Below are 15,748 nucleotides of genomic sequence, written 5' to 3' on the forward strand. Positions count from 1 at the left end.
AAACTTGATAAAAACCACATTTTCGGGCAAAAGTGTGAAAAACCACATTTCGGGCAAAAGTTGTGAAAAACCATAAGACTATAGCCTTGTACACATTTTCATGCAAAGTCTGATAAAAACCACATTTTCGGGCAAAACTTGTGAAAAACCACATTTTCGGAAAAAAATTGATGAAACCATAAGAACATAGCCTTGTACACATTTTCAAGCAAAATTTTATAAAAACCACATTTTCGGGCAAAAATTGTGAAAAACCATTAGACTATAGCCTTGTACACATTTTTAAGCTCAATTTGATTAAACCATAAGACTATAGCCTTGTACACATTTCAGGAAAATTTGATTAAAACCACATTTTCAGGCAAAACTTGATAAAAACACATTTTCGGGCAAAACTTGTGAAAAACCATAAGCCTTGTACACATTTTCAGGCAAAATTTGATAAAAACCACATTTTCAGGCAAAACTTGATAAATACCACATTTTCAGGCAAAACTTGTGAAAAACCATAAGACTATAACCGTGTACTTATTTTCAGGCAAAGTTTGATAAAACCACATTTTCGGGCAAAATTTGTGAAAAACCATTAGACTATAGCCTTGTACATTTTCAGGCAAAACTTTATAAAATCCACATTTTCAGGCAAAATTTGATAAAAACCATAACTGACGTTTTCATACGTGTTACTTTCCTTTGTACCCTCTCCATACTTAGTTGTAGTAACTACTTCTTCTTCTTATCGTGTCCACACACTAGATGTTGTGCTTCAGCCAGAACTGAACACAGCTCCTAGCAATATCATTTTTCTCTGCAAGGTTCTCAGTTCTGCATTCTGCATTCTTGCTCCAGTAGGGGACACTAGTAGGAACCACTTGCAAGAAAAGATAAATTAAACAGTTTATAGTAATTGCAGGCAAACAGTTTTTGTTTATGTGCAAAATCTCTTGCAAAGGTATCTATGACCCCTCCCCCAGTGATATCATGGTTTTGTTTTAGTGTGATAAGTGATCAATGTTTTCCTGATTAATTTTCGAACCATTACTTATAACTTTTTCCCGTTAAAAGTAGTACTATGTGAGAAAGTTTGAGAAGTACTTTGTTTTTCTCCTTTTCTATCATCTACTCAGGGGGATGGTATACATGGTTTTAATTTAATTTTTAAATCAATCATCACTCTCAAATTTATTACATTGACTGATGCACCTTTTGAAAGCTTGGACAAAATATTGACATAAAATCACACACTCAGCCTGTCAATTTAAATCAAGACATGAAACTATTTTTTACTTCCGTTCCGTCAAACAAGAGCATCATGTATTCTACACAAATGTCACAGAGCACCATTTTTTGCCGAGCTTAATATTAAAAGCGTGGGTTCTGGACATACCTTTTAGGGGAGGGGGGTGCAGCTCCTTTATCAGAGGCTTGTCTTGGACATCTACTTGTTGATTGGTACATGTCTTTGCAGATGCTAAGCCTGATTGAAAAACAAGCGAAGTGGGAAATCGTTTAGTCTTAAAAAGCTCTTAGTTTGTCTTTAATGTCTGGCCACCAAACATTAACGAAGACAAAACATTGAGAGAAGCAACAAAATGGTTGGAGGAGCTAATGCACATCAATATTGTGATTGTTCAAATCAAAATAAGCAACAGTATATCAACATGTAAAACCTGACATACAATTATAAACTGCCTGTCATCTCAAATCAATAAAAAACAAGTTTGCAGTGGATATGCAAAATCCATCTCAAGTTGTCAATCTAACAAAAACACTACATTTAGCCGCAGTGTATGGCAGGATACGGCATGATACGACATGATAGGCATATACATGTATCACGTAAACGTTAATGTCAGAAATCGTGAGTTTGTTAAATTTTTACTCAATTTAATTGTGAATGTAATTGTATTAAAATGTACACATTTTAAAACACATAATTTGCGTGTCGTTTGTGTCTGCTTGGTCATCTGCCCCCACCCTGCCCCTCAGCCACGCCGCACACGGTGTTTTCGAATTCACCGCTAAATATATACAAAAGAAGCGGCGTTTGCTTTATTTGTACCCCTTTTAAAAACTCATTTTCACCGTTGAATGACTCCAAAGGATGCTATAAGCATTATTCAACTCACCTAGCTACTGTTGCGGTGGTTTTGTTGTCTTAAGTTGGTAGCAAATGTGGAATATCTGCTGAGTAAACACGTAGTCCGTGAAGCTTTACACGTCAGCCATCTTGCATTGTGGACGCAGGTCATGTGCGCAGGCGCGCAAACCACTCAATTTGCATATACCATTGCTTTCACTCCAAGAACAAAATAACTTACAGTAACTGATATTTGATAAATTAGCTGACTAGCCCTCGAGTCAGTGTTTCGAAGAAGAATTCCTATCGTTTTTTTAAAGGAGAACAGGAAAAGAAGTTTTGTTTCCCTCATCTCTTATTATCATCCCTTTTGAAGAATGGAACATGCCATTTTTGCTATCAACATTTTAGCAAACCAATACAACCACCAGGTTAAGACAAATTACAAGTGGGGGGGGGGGGGGGGTAGCATTGAAGAGGGTGATATACACATCAATAATACACACACACATGTTCTTTATTGAATTGAAAACACTTTTGTTTATTAAATTTCGTTGGTTTACAAGATCCTAACCGAAACATAAAAGCTCACTGAGCTTAAAGTTTAAAGAAAACAAATTAATTACAAAATCCAAAGTCTACACAAAAGAAATTGACAATATTAAAATGAGCTTTATGCCCAAGCCCTTCTCTTGCATTATTTTAAGTGCACTTCATTGGTAAATTATAAATGTAAAAACACTTCAATTGTGTGAGTACTTTGAAACACACTCTTGTAAAGGCCTCGTTTGTTTTGTGTTTAAAAGTATCCACAATAAATTAATTAAATCTTAATTAAATCTACTATTAAAGAAATATTGCTTCACAAACCCTTTTCTGCTAAGCAAAATAAGCACGATACCAGTCAAAAATGGTACATTGTATTCTGACCTATAACCTTATCCTGGTTTGCAAAATTAAAGTTACTCTATGAAAGTGGCCCAGAAATTATTTATTGTTTTGAATCAATCAATTTTCTACAAACTCCTAAACTGATTGGAAACAAGGGGTTCAATAAAATATATAAAACTATAACAAACATGTATTCTAGCAGAATCTTCCTCTACCACTATCAGAATGAAAACAAACAAAATATAAAACCCCAAATGTATTCATTATACATCAGATAAATAGAGCACCAAATCAAATTGTGTAAGCTCACAAGGTACAATTTAGGAAAATATAGTAAGAAATTAAAGGAATGTAAAAACTCTCAATATGGTACACTTGTTAAATTTCAGGGAAAGTTTCTTTGACACTTAACATATTAAAAAAAATGTATGTATCTGGCAACGTGGAAAAGAATCCAAATATTAAGTCTTAATGTACACAAGTTCACAACTCTTTAGAAATCACAGTGTAAAAAAGCACTAAACATTCAAAACTGGAAAGGAGAAAACAAAAATTTACCCTAAAAAACTTACAACCTTCTGATGCTCTTTTCAGTCTGCAGAGACATAGTTTAAGAAAATTTCAGCTTATGTTGTGCGACTTGCGTAATTTTTAAAAGGTATACAACTTTAAAAGTTTCAGAAGTTAATGGACTAACACTGTTTCTTACAACAGGGTACCAATTTCATATTGCTTAACATTTGTCTTGCTAAGCAGAAAGGAGCAGGATACCAGTCATAAATTCTACATGTCACATGGTACTTTGTCTGGTTATCATATTGTGTTAAGCATAATTATTTTGTGCTAGTTACTTTTTAGAGAGCTTCTTCAGTACGAAAACAAGCTAAGCACAACAAAATTATGCTTACCAGAATATGGTTACCAGTCAAAATGCCTTTCTAAAGTACTATCTGTGACTTGTATCCTGCAAATGTTTGCTTAACAGAATTTGCTTTCTGCTAAAGAAGCTTCATAAAATTGTGCCAAGATGCAAATGTGACCTTTTTGTCATCAAAACAAATGAACAATTAAATTAATTTAACTTCTAAGATAAATTTACTCAGTTGAATTTCAAAATGTATGAGTTGACATAATATTAAAATACGTGGCATAAATTATTGCTAAAGTGAGGAATATAAAACATTTTGTGTTTACCGTACTAAAATATATACAGATATAAGCTACTCATATTATAAAACTATTACAGATATAAAAACTGGAAGTATCAAAGTATGGAGAATAGTTTAAGGTAAGATAAAATAGAATTAGCTGTTGCAATCTGCTTGCCAGCCAAAATGACCTACAGTATAAATGCAAAAAATAGACACTTCGACCCAGCAGAGTCGTTCTCTAAGCCTTTGAGACAGACTCTTCTACCATCCAAATGTCAGGCCATTAACTATTTGTTTGCAATAGTTTACAGTAAGTTATATTTGTTATTTGTTAAATAGATTTAAATTAACATAGTGAAAAGTTTATCATTATTGTTCAAATTAGAAAGAAAACAATGGATATAAGAATGATATGAGCTTATTTCCCTTTTTCAAATAAAACAGAACTTTTTATGGTGGCAGTATTTCAGCTTGAAATATTTCTATATCAAAAAAGAAGTTAGTTCAAAACAATAGTTGATAACTGTATTTTTTTTTAATCGCCATGTATCATGTTTAATGGGTCCGTTCGATTAGCTTCCCCAGGTCGACCCCGCGGTGCTCACTTGGGTGAGCCCCTGACAAGAGCTTAAATAACGATCACTCACCCTCTCGTGGGGTAACGTCATGCACCTGGGGCCAGCCCCCAACTGACCCGCTCCACAAGCAGGGCACTGGGGGCTGACCTGGGTGAGCCCCTGGAATGACGTCAAAGCTATTCGAACACACTGTTGGCTTACCAGGTCGACCCAGGGAAGCTAAACGAAAGCACCCAATGTAGGTATAGGACCTGCAGCACACTAACATACACTCATCCTTGCAAATGGCAGAAAATTGAAGATGCGCATTATGTTAAAGTGCTCAGAGAAATCACAACATGATGGTACATTTAATACATTTGAAATTTGTAATGCCTTCAACTCATTTACACGACTCTGAAAACTATTTGTGACCATCTAAAAAAATAATGGACAAAATCCAAACTAAATACAAACAAGCACACCTTAACTTCTGGTAATTCAGACGGGTAATTAATTCAATACCTTAAGTTGGGTTGCCACTTTTGTTCTTTTTTTGGTATAAATCTAAAAAAAAAATAAAAATATTAAGTCTGCAAAAGAAATGATGCGTCTTTATTTCTTAAACACTTATTACCTTCTTCACACATAATAAGATATGTGGACGGTAAAAAGTGGAAATAAAAACATTTCGTTTTAAACCATGAACCTTCCCATGGTTAAAATCATGTTGGAATATAAATACTTTTGCAGGAAAAAAAATCCACAATATTTGAAACAAAGAAAACCCAATTGAATCTTTTTAAAACTTGTTGTCCCCTCATCAAGATTAAAAGTTAAATAATTTTAAATGAAGCTTCACTGACTATTTCAATTCAGGCAAATGGACTCGATCATAGAATTAGATAAATCAATACAAAACAGAATATGAAGGTTATGTAATACAACACCATTCTGTGGCAGACCCAAACAGTCTTCGTCAGTTATCTTCGTCAGTGACCTGGTTTCTGTCTCTCTTCATGTAAGGCCGGCGGCTTTAGCCATAGTGTAGAAGAGACCTTCACGGTGTAGGAGGCGAGCTGGTGTGTCAAACTCGGCTATCTTTCCTGCATCAGCACCAATATCCTATGCAAAGAAAACACAATCAAGAATTAGAAAGCCATTATCTAACGACCAAGCCAGCACTCCTTCCAAAAGAGATTTATGTACATATGTTTGTACCCCGATACTAACAACAGTTACTCCTCACCACTGCTGTATTGTAGCCACTGTGGATGGTACTGTGCAAGCCTGCCCAGGACTCACAACTTTGCCCAGCACTCTGAGCAAAATACATTGTGCCACCCAGCACAAATTTCCCCTAGAGTGAATCCCTGTTGATACTTCCTGCGAAGCAAAGTGAGTTTGACGTGAATTTGACGTCACAACCCTCCTTTCACAGCGCTATTTGCAAGTGAGTTGAGCTCAACTCAACTCAGTGCGAATTTTGCTGCGAATTTGTGACGTCAACAATCATATCGCATTCTTATTTGCAGGAAGTATGAACCGGGCTTAAATCAAAATATTGTCCACTGTGCATTGAGCGGAGACACTGCTAATGATAAGGTGGTTCAAATATCACAGAGAAAGAGCACAGTTAAAAGTCCATTCAACCTTATGCATGGCCCCCTTAGCATGAACAGTTGTTATAAACCTGGCATCATGCCTGAAGCTTGCACTTTAGCAATCATGGCCCCATTAGAAACACATGAGTAAATTTGTTGATCGGCTTGCCCTTTGCTCACACTCTATCTGCTTCTTATTGGCTCTGCGACAGCGATGTTTGGTTACAAGAGGCCAGTTCCATAATATACACCAACAGTTTCAAACTTTATATATTTTGTTTGCAGTAAACACCAATGATGTGTGTATCTACTTGCTGGGTAGATTTTGGTTCTAAAGAAAACTGTCTTGGTTCATATTATACTACCTGGCTGGAAGGTAGAAAATCGGCCTGGACTACTACTTTACCTTGAAGTAGATTTTTTATTTATTGTTTACCAAAGAGTGAGTTTTACACATTAAAATGAAATGTTATGACTAAAATGTCTACACACAGTAAAATAGAATTGTGATTACCTTGAGCTGTCCATGATGGTGTTGAGTCTATGTGCAATGGTGATGACGGTACAATCTTCAAACTCAGTACGAATCGTTGCTTGGATCAAGTCATCCGTCTCTAGATCCACTGCAGCTGTGGCTTCATCCAGGACTAGAATCTTGGTTTTACGGAGCAGAGCACGAGCAAGACAGATCAACTGACGCTGACCAAGACTACAAAACATGATCAACAAAACAAGATTATAAAGGACTGACCAATCAGTTCCATGCATTTCAGTTCACTGACCAATCAAATTTGATCGTCTCATCTTAGCTTGTCTCATCCTCAAACACCTGCTCCATTAAACAGGCTCCCTGTGTAACCATTGTCCATTGGTCTTGGTAATATTATCTACAACGACTATGCTGTACATGTAGCTCAGTCTCAATCTAAAAGAATGGCTCAGGGCCTAATTTCAAATAGTTGCTTAAAGGCACTAGACACTAGTGGTATTTACTCAAAATAATTGATAGCATAAAAGAAAGAGCTGTTTAAAGTATAAAACATTGTGAGAATCAGCTCCCTCTGAACTAACGTAATTTGTGAGAAAACTCATATATAATAATTGGAAGCATTCCAATTCACTGACCAATCAATTTTTTTTCCCTTACCTTAGATTTTCTCCTCCTTCAGTGCACTCATACTCAAGTTTTTCTGTCAATGCCGCAACGAACGAGTAAAGGTGGGAGTGTCGCAGGGCATCCCATATTGCATCATCGGAATACTGGGTAAAGGGGTCAAGGTTCATACGCAAGGTACCAGCAAACAACACTGGGTCCTGTAGAAATAAGAACATAGTGTAAATCGATTGAAGCAGGATAAGACTTCTTTAAAAGTTTTAATTTTTGGGGTTGAAATAAAGGGCGACTTTTTTAGGATGACTGGAGTTGGTATCCCTACAATAGACTTGGGCTCTGTCTACAACTGTTTTTTAAGGATGTTGTTAAGGACACTCTACACTTCAATTCATAATAACACTCGTCCTAAGAGAGATTTACACATGGTTGCACCCATAAGTTTACCAGTTCATACTTATAGAAACGTCAGGCTGTTAACTATTTTTTGCACTTTATACCATAGGTTCTTTTGGTAAGCAGTTTGCAACAGCTAATGCTATCTTCTTAATTATAGTTACTTCTTATGTTCCACATCATGCAAAGCTTCAAACACCACTTGTCTTAAAAACATTGTATCTCACCTGAGGAATGATGGTGATGCGTGATCTAAGATCTTGAAGTCCAATGGTTGAGATATCTACATCGTCAATCTTGATTGAGCCTCCAGCTGCCTCCAAGATGCGGAACAAAGAGAGGGTGAGAGAAGACTTGCCAGCACCAGTTCGACCAACAATGCCGATCTTGAAAGAAAACATAGAAACCAACATTTAATGAAAGTTCTTACCCCGTAAGTGCACAAAAGTCCCTTTGGGAGGTTACAATAAAACCCTGCCATTTGACAACTGGCAATGCTCAAAACTAGTCATGTACCGGCTCAATTCACTCAATATAATATTAGTCATACACCACAGAATTCCAGATAGTCTAGAGTAGTGCTGGGCGAATAGTGAAGTTTGGTATTCGGTTAACCGCTGGCCAACTATCCGAAATTAACCCGATATTCGAATACCTCTTTGCCACCGCTAGAGGGCGCTATTAAAGAAAGAAAAAAAAAAAAAGCTAGAGGGCGCTGTTCGTTTGTGAATCAGATCTTATGGGCGGATTAATATTATTTTTTCTGTTGTTCGTGATTGACTCTTGGTGAAGGAAAACTTTCATAATCTTTGAACAAATTACGTCAGAAATGTCATTGTTTTAACTCTTCACGGACGTGAGCATAGTTAAATACTTAATTTATGTTGTTTTATGCTGTCTTAATGGAAGTTTCATAAGGGTTCAGACAAAATATTTCTATCAGTTGTTGCCCCGGAATATCCGGTTACTTGGTTGTAATAGTATTCGCGGCCCTTGCAAAGGCATTCGCGGTTACGGATAGGAAAACCTATTCACCATTAACCGGATATTCAAATTATTCGCCCAGGCCTAGTCTAGAGATTGTGTTTCACCATTCCAGGGGCAGACCAGTGAATATTTTACATGAGTAGGGTCAGGTGTGTCAAACAATGCTAGTGCATGACAGACTAAGGCTCGTTTGTGTACAAGTCAATGGGGAATTCCCTTGAGACAGCAGATCAGTCTTTGTTGTAAAAAATTAAGCCGGAGCGACCATGACCACAAGCTCTTCTACTTTGTAGAGGGCAAACATGTACCAACCTTTTCCTTTGGTTTGAAGTTACAAGAGATTCCCTTGAGTACAAGATCCAATCCATCTCGATAGCGGACACAATACTCATTTATCTTAACCTCTCCTCTTGTTGGCCATTCCTTGTCTGGTCTATTATCAGGAATAATCTCTGCAGCCTAAAGATAAGGAAAAGGATAACGTTTTGTCATCAAAGTTACAAACAAATCCAAGTTATCATCATTTTGTGTCATCACACACAAGTGCTTGTCAACAGTGGGCAACTTGTCATTGGTCCCTGCAAAGTCCTCCATGGTGCAGGTGTTCCATGGCGCAGCTAGCCACAGTTCAGGAGGTGGTCTATAGACCTTTGATCACGGTGTGGCCATCTTGATTTTACTCCATTCCAACTCATTGTAACCAAACTGAGGCTGGACGAAATAATAACCTGGTGCCACGTTTGCGCAATGAATGTTAGCATTCATTACTGTTATGGAAACAGGGAGCATGACCAAGATGGTGAGAGCATGATAAAGGTCTATGGTTTGGGTTACTTGTCTGCACTCGCACTCTGCAGCAGCTTTAGAATACCCACACTTCTGCATGTTCCTTTTTGCACCTTCCATCGCCCGAGTGCATTCTGCTAATACTGAGACACGTTAATGATGGTTAATCGCAACATGGAGGGAGAGACTCGAGGATGTTGATGGACATGTGGGTGTCGACAATCTGGCAATGACCATTGCTGGCTGCTTTCATTTTCATTTTGCAAAGTATACTTCCATTGGAAAACCTTCAGGTTTATGGGAAACTTTTAAAGGGGCATTAAGGCCAAGACGGGGGCAACAGATGCCATGGCAAAACAACTCTTAAAACACTCTTAAAAGGAAACTAGCTGTAGCCATACCTCTGTCTTGATCTCTGTATACTCCTTGACTCTCTCCACAGCAACGATATTTGTCTCCAATTCACACATCACATGGACTAACCATGTCAAAGCACCAGTTATCTATACACAACGATAAACAACAGGTAACAAACGGGAGGAATTGCAGATGCAATGTGCACGAATGACATCGTATGAAAACTAACAATCCTGACAATTGGAAAACAATTTCTTCTTGGTGATGAAATGAAGCTGTCTGGAAGTACAGAATGTTAGTGGTTTACAGACTGTATACATCATTTCAAATAGATATCTGAAGGTCTTGTCATAACAAGAGCCAAGTCTTTTTATCTCTGTGATTGCAGTTTGCCTCTTTCATGAAAATCTGACATAGCAGGGAAAAATCCTGACAAATCACAAGAAACAAAACTACCCCTTTTTACAGTAAAAAAGTTAATGGCCTGACATTATTTGCAGAGTCTTTCTCAATTGCAATATGAACACAACACACACATTAATTTGCAAGAAAAACTCTACTTAGGTCGAAATGTCAGGCCATTAACTGTTTTTGTTTTCATTTATAACATACGTCCTTTTGGTTGGTAAACAGTTTGCAACAGCCGATTATATATATATATATATTTTTTTTAAAGTTACTACATTCACCTGCAGAGCGTACGACAATGAAAGACCCACAACGCCAGGGCTGAGGTAATTACGACCAATCACAGCAAAGAGGGCAGCAGACAGGATCAGAGAGTTGCCTAGGAACTCAAGACGTAGCGCCATCCATCTGTCCAGGAGTGAATCATAAATGGAAAGGATTAGACTTCAGGTACTGCAAAAAATAATCAAAAACTTGAAACTATACATCCTTTTCAGTGAGTGTGTTCACATTTTTATTTATTAGGCCATTTAACTTAATGGACGAGCAATTAATCTGCCGGTGGCAGTCAGCAGCACTACTGGCTTGTTCACGATCCAATCAAAAGATTAAAAATCTATATTTGAAAAAGGAATTACATGGACATAACAGATGTGTGAGTTGGTAAGGCGAAGAAGGATGTGCTATTCTTGCACTTTTCTTTGTACCATTTGGTGGCCGATCAGTCTGGCACCTGGACTCAAGTTCTGATGGCCGAGTCATCAGAATGCGGGTTGGAATCCCATGGCACTTTTGTCCCAAAGTAATTTACAATTTACCCAGTCAGTTTCCCTTGAGGATTATTACTTGATATTAATATTACCTGTTTGAAACGAGGTTTGGATAGTAAGTTAACTGGTTGTTATCTATAAGCGTTTCATTTTGATGTATGAAGAACTCGGAGCGGCGGTACGCTCGAATGGAGCTGGTTCCGGCCACAGTCTCAGAGAAGTGTGAATAGATTGGTGATCTGGTCACGGACTCTAACCTCTTCAGTTGGCGTGACGTGGCAATGTAGAATCTCTGTAGGAATATACAATGTATGCATTGTTATCTATGTGAAATTATTGGGGGTTACAACCATCTTCCAAAACCACCTTTGCTTTCACATCATTTACCGTCAATATGTTAGCGTTTGGCCGGAGAAAATTCCTTGTGGAAAAGGACTTAAGTCTACTTTGAATGGCCATAGCAGGGAATTGAACCAGGTGGTGAGAAGCAAAAGCTCTACGCACAAACCAACCATACCATCCTAAAAGCACAGTCTCTGGATCTACTATGGTACATCAATCTCTGGCAAGGGGATATAAATGATTATCAAGGAACCCTCTTTGACCAAATTTGTTTGACATTAAAACTTACAAATTGGGTAGATTCAGCAAATGGTTCTCTGAACTAACGATGTGAAACCTTCTTACCTGTACCAAGTAATACACCACAGCCACTGGCAGTATGACGGCAGCAAAAGCAGGCGTACTGAGCGTGATGATTATTAGTGTTGCGAGGATACGGATCACGGCCGCGATAAACGTTGACAGGCTGGTGGGGATGACGTCATCGATCATGTAGGTGTCTTTGCTGAAACGGTTAAGGATACGTCCCATCGGAGTGGTGTCGAAGAAGGACATTGGGGCATGGAGTACAGTAGTGAGTAGTTGACAGTAGAGCCTCTGGGCTGCATGGAGGGCTCCGAAAGTCAGAAGGAGGGCAGCTATGAGCAGCATTGCACCTACGGAAGAAATTACACAAATGTTTGCTTGAAGGGTCGTGGGTTCACATCCCACCCCAGTAATATGCCTGTGATTTTTTTCGCAGAACTCAAGAATATACCGAGTATTACAGTCCTTCACGCATGGGTGTATATGGGTAAAACCAAAAAAATTAATGTTCTCAATCCCCGATGCAAATTTAATCTATCAAATGTTTGCTTGTTTGTTTAGATGATCTTCCCGTCAATTGAACTCAGCGAAAATTGAGCTCTGAAAAATATTCTGACCTGTTTTTAAATCAATTAATAATAATTATTATTATTACATTTATTATTATTATTATTACATTTTTAAAGAAAAAAAGGCTCTCAAATTAATGAACCCCCCTTACAACACAATAACTTGGTTCACATAAATAAAGTATGGCTTCCAGTGCAGTTAAGTTGATGTTGCAATTCATATTGAAATAGGGACGATCAAAATCGAGATAATGTATCAGTTGGTATACAACAGTATACTATTGGTTTAAAAAAATTGACGGACCAGTCAAAAACATGGCGGACCAGTGGAAAATCGAGCCAACTGGTCCTGCTAGCCAGTTAAACAAAAAGTTAAGGGCAACCCCTGCCTTTTATTTTTGATGTGTGCAATTCAACCTTTGGGCTGCATCGTGTTTTTAACAAACCAATAATTGTATTAATAGTATTAATAACCGCCATGCTGGCAACAACCAATCTCTCTCATTGATTTAAAATGTATGATTATAACTTGCACAAGAAATTTGTATTCAGTATCTAGTCGACAACACTTATTCTAGTCATTGTGAAATCAGCGGTTCCGAACCCACAACCTTGTGATTGCAAGTCCTGCAGTCTAACCACTGGACCACCACCTAAATACTTACCCTGAGTTAGTCCAATGCCACCATAAACCAGAAGGTACTTGTCTCGTACGCTTGTCGGCAACGTGCCATTAATGGGTACTTCACTGCTCCATTTGTTTAGCCAAACATTGGAAAGGACGGAGGCCGCGTTGTACAAAGAATAGAAGAGTATAACTAGCAGGAAAAGGAAGGTGTTGACAGCTCGGATGTATGTAGTAAAGACAGAGAAGTTCACCTACATGGGGACATTAAATGATATATGTTAATGTCACTAGACACTATTGGTAACTGTCAAAGACTAGTCAACACAGTTGGTGTATCTCAACATATGCATAAAATAACAAAACCTGTGAAAATTTGAGCTCAATCGGTCGTCCAAGTTGCGAGATATTAATAAAAGAAGAAAAAAACCGGCACTGGTCACATCATGGTCACACAAAGTTGTGTGCTTTCAGATGCTTGATTTTGAGACCTTAAATTCTAAATCTGAGGTCTCGAAATCAAATTCGAAAAAACTACTTCTTTCTTGAAAAATACGACACTTCAGAGGGAGCTGTTTCTCACAATATTTTATACTATCAACCTCTCCCCATTACTTGCAATCAAGAAAGGTTTTATGATAATAATTATTTTGAATAGTTACCAATAGTGTCCACTGCCTTTAATGAAAATTAATGGCATTAAAAACTCACTGGGTAGGAAGTACAGCAGCTTTAGATAGTATAACGCATTTTGAGAAAACCTTGCACTTCAAAGCACTCAAACTCTGATGTTTCTGATCAGCAGAGTGTGGGTTTGAGTCCGGGTCTTGACCCTTGATACAAAGAGCACTGAAGTCCTGAATCTCATTTCTGCTTTGTGTTTCAAACTCTGATGTTTCTGATCAGCAGAGTGTGGGTTTGAGTCTGGGTCTTGACCCTTGCTACAAAGAGCACTGAAGTCCTGAATCTCATTTCTGCTTTGTGTTTCAAACTCTGATGTTTCTGATCAGCAGAGTGTGGGTTTGAGTCCGGGTCTTGACCCTTGCTACAAAGAGCACTGAAGTCCTGAATCTCATTTCTGCTTTGTGTTTCAAACTCTGATGTTTCTGATCAGCAGAGTGTGGGTTTGAGTCCGGGTCTTGACCCTTGCTACAAAGAGCACTGAAGTCCTGAATCTCATTTCTGCTTTGTGTTTCAAACTCTGGTGTTTCTGATCAGCAGAGTGTGGGTTTGAGTCCGGGTCTTGACCCTTGCTACAAAGAGCACTGAAGTCCTGAATCTCATTTCTGCTTTGTGTTTCAAACTCTGGAGTTTCTGATCAGCAGAGTGTGGGTTCGAATCCCCAGCCGTGATACTTGTGTCCTTAAAGCCATTATACACTTTCGGTAAAAAAAAAAAAAAAAAAAGTTCACAGATTTACAAATAACTTACAGGGTTTACAGAAGGTAGTGGTGAAAGACTTCTCTTGAAATATTATTCCATGAAATACTTTACTTTGTGAGAAAACAGTAAAACAATATAAATTCTCGATATCGAGAATTACGGATTTATTTTAAACACATGTCATGACACGGCAGAACGTGCAGGTACAAGGGTGGGTTTTCCCGTTATTTTCTCCCGACTCCGATGACCGATTGAGCCTAAATTTTCACGGTTTGTTATTTTATATCGAAGTTGTGATACACGAAGTGTTGGCCTTGGATAATACTGTTTACCGAAAGGGTCTAATGGCTTTAAGCAAAACACTTAACCATTGCTTCGACCTTCGGATGGAACGTAAAGCCGTTGGTCCCATGTGTTGTGTAACGCATGTAAAAGAACCCAGTGCACTTATTGAAAAGAAAAGGGGTTCGCCACGATGTTCCTGGCTGTGGCTGCTGTATGCGCCATAGCACCTTGTAAACCCTTTTAGGGTGCTACATAATTGGGTCTCAGAATTCACAAAAGGCACAAAAGCCTCTGCTAAGCTTGGGCGATATCGATATATTTACGATATATCGCCGACAATATATCGCGATATTCGATATAATCGCGATTAATTAAATTTGACATCATCAGTCTTCAAACTCCAAGTGAAAGTTGTAGAAGAGACAGTCAAAGCATAAGAGAGGTGTTCTAATGACCTATTCTTCTGGTTTTACTCCAAACCTATGGGGTGCGAGATGTCTCAGCTAGCAAATACATCGCGATATTTAATCGGTATCGCGATATATCGCGATTATCGCGATATATCGCGATATATCGATATTTCGATTAAAACCAAATCCATCCGATATCGAAATCGTTTCCAAATTAATATCGCGATATTCGATAATATCGTGATATCGCCCAAGCTTAGCCTCTGCTTCACCTTAACCTAATTGTTATCCTACTTTAAGCTTCCTAATATATATATATAACTATCTAAATCATTGTGAACTTTCATTTGTTGTCATATCCTAAGTCACTATGTATTACTGTAAACTACTTATAATTTGAAAATAATTAACAAACTTTGTTAAATGTGTAAATGTACATGTAGGAGGGCAGCAAAGTGTGCAAATAAATACAATAGCTTCATTCCTGCCTTACCGAGCCTGTTTTAGAAGTCTCTTCTTCAATCAGAGTGTCACCATCTGCAGCCATCGTGCTCTTCTGATCCTTCTCCTTCTTCCTCTTATACTCTGGGAAGGAAAGCCGTTCCAAACTGGAGGATTCACCGGACATTGAGCCCATCCTAAAAAAGAAATAAAATAAAAAATAAAATCACTCCTAAATACAGAGTAGAATAACAATAAATAAAAACCCCAGTAATTGGTTCTTATATGG

The 15,748-nt window shown here is 37.9% G+C and overlaps 1 protein-coding gene across 1 annotated transcript in view; it reads right to left on the bottom strand.

The window, feature by feature from the left end:
• Positions 1 to 5,632: 5,632 nt before the first annotated feature.
• The window catches only part of LOC117293029 (multidrug resistance-associated protein 1-like), a 43,515-nt gene continuing 33,399 nt past the window's right edge, over positions 5,633 to 15,748 (bottom strand). The window contains 12 exon segments of the mRNA XM_033775236.1: positions 5,633 to 5,794; positions 5,797 to 5,804; positions 6,798 to 6,992; positions 7,431 to 7,597; positions 8,018 to 8,176; positions 9,090 to 9,236; positions 9,965 to 10,066; positions 10,610 to 10,736; positions 11,191 to 11,390; positions 11,786 to 12,096; positions 12,981 to 13,194; positions 15,512 to 15,656. Coding sequence (XP_033631127.1) covers positions 5,697 to 5,794; positions 5,797 to 5,804; positions 6,798 to 6,992; positions 7,431 to 7,597; positions 8,018 to 8,176; positions 9,090 to 9,236; positions 9,965 to 10,066; positions 10,610 to 10,736; positions 11,191 to 11,390; positions 11,786 to 12,096; positions 12,981 to 13,194; positions 15,512 to 15,656 — 1,873 coding nt within the window. The 3' untranslated portion in view covers positions 5,633 to 5,696.

This window comes from Asterias rubens, chromosome 7 (genome assembly GCF_902459465.1).
Source record: "Asterias rubens chromosome 7, eAstRub1.3, whole genome shotgun sequence".
NCBI classification, from domain to species: domain Eukaryota; kingdom Metazoa; phylum Echinodermata; class Asteroidea; order Forcipulatida; family Asteriidae; genus Asterias; species Asterias rubens.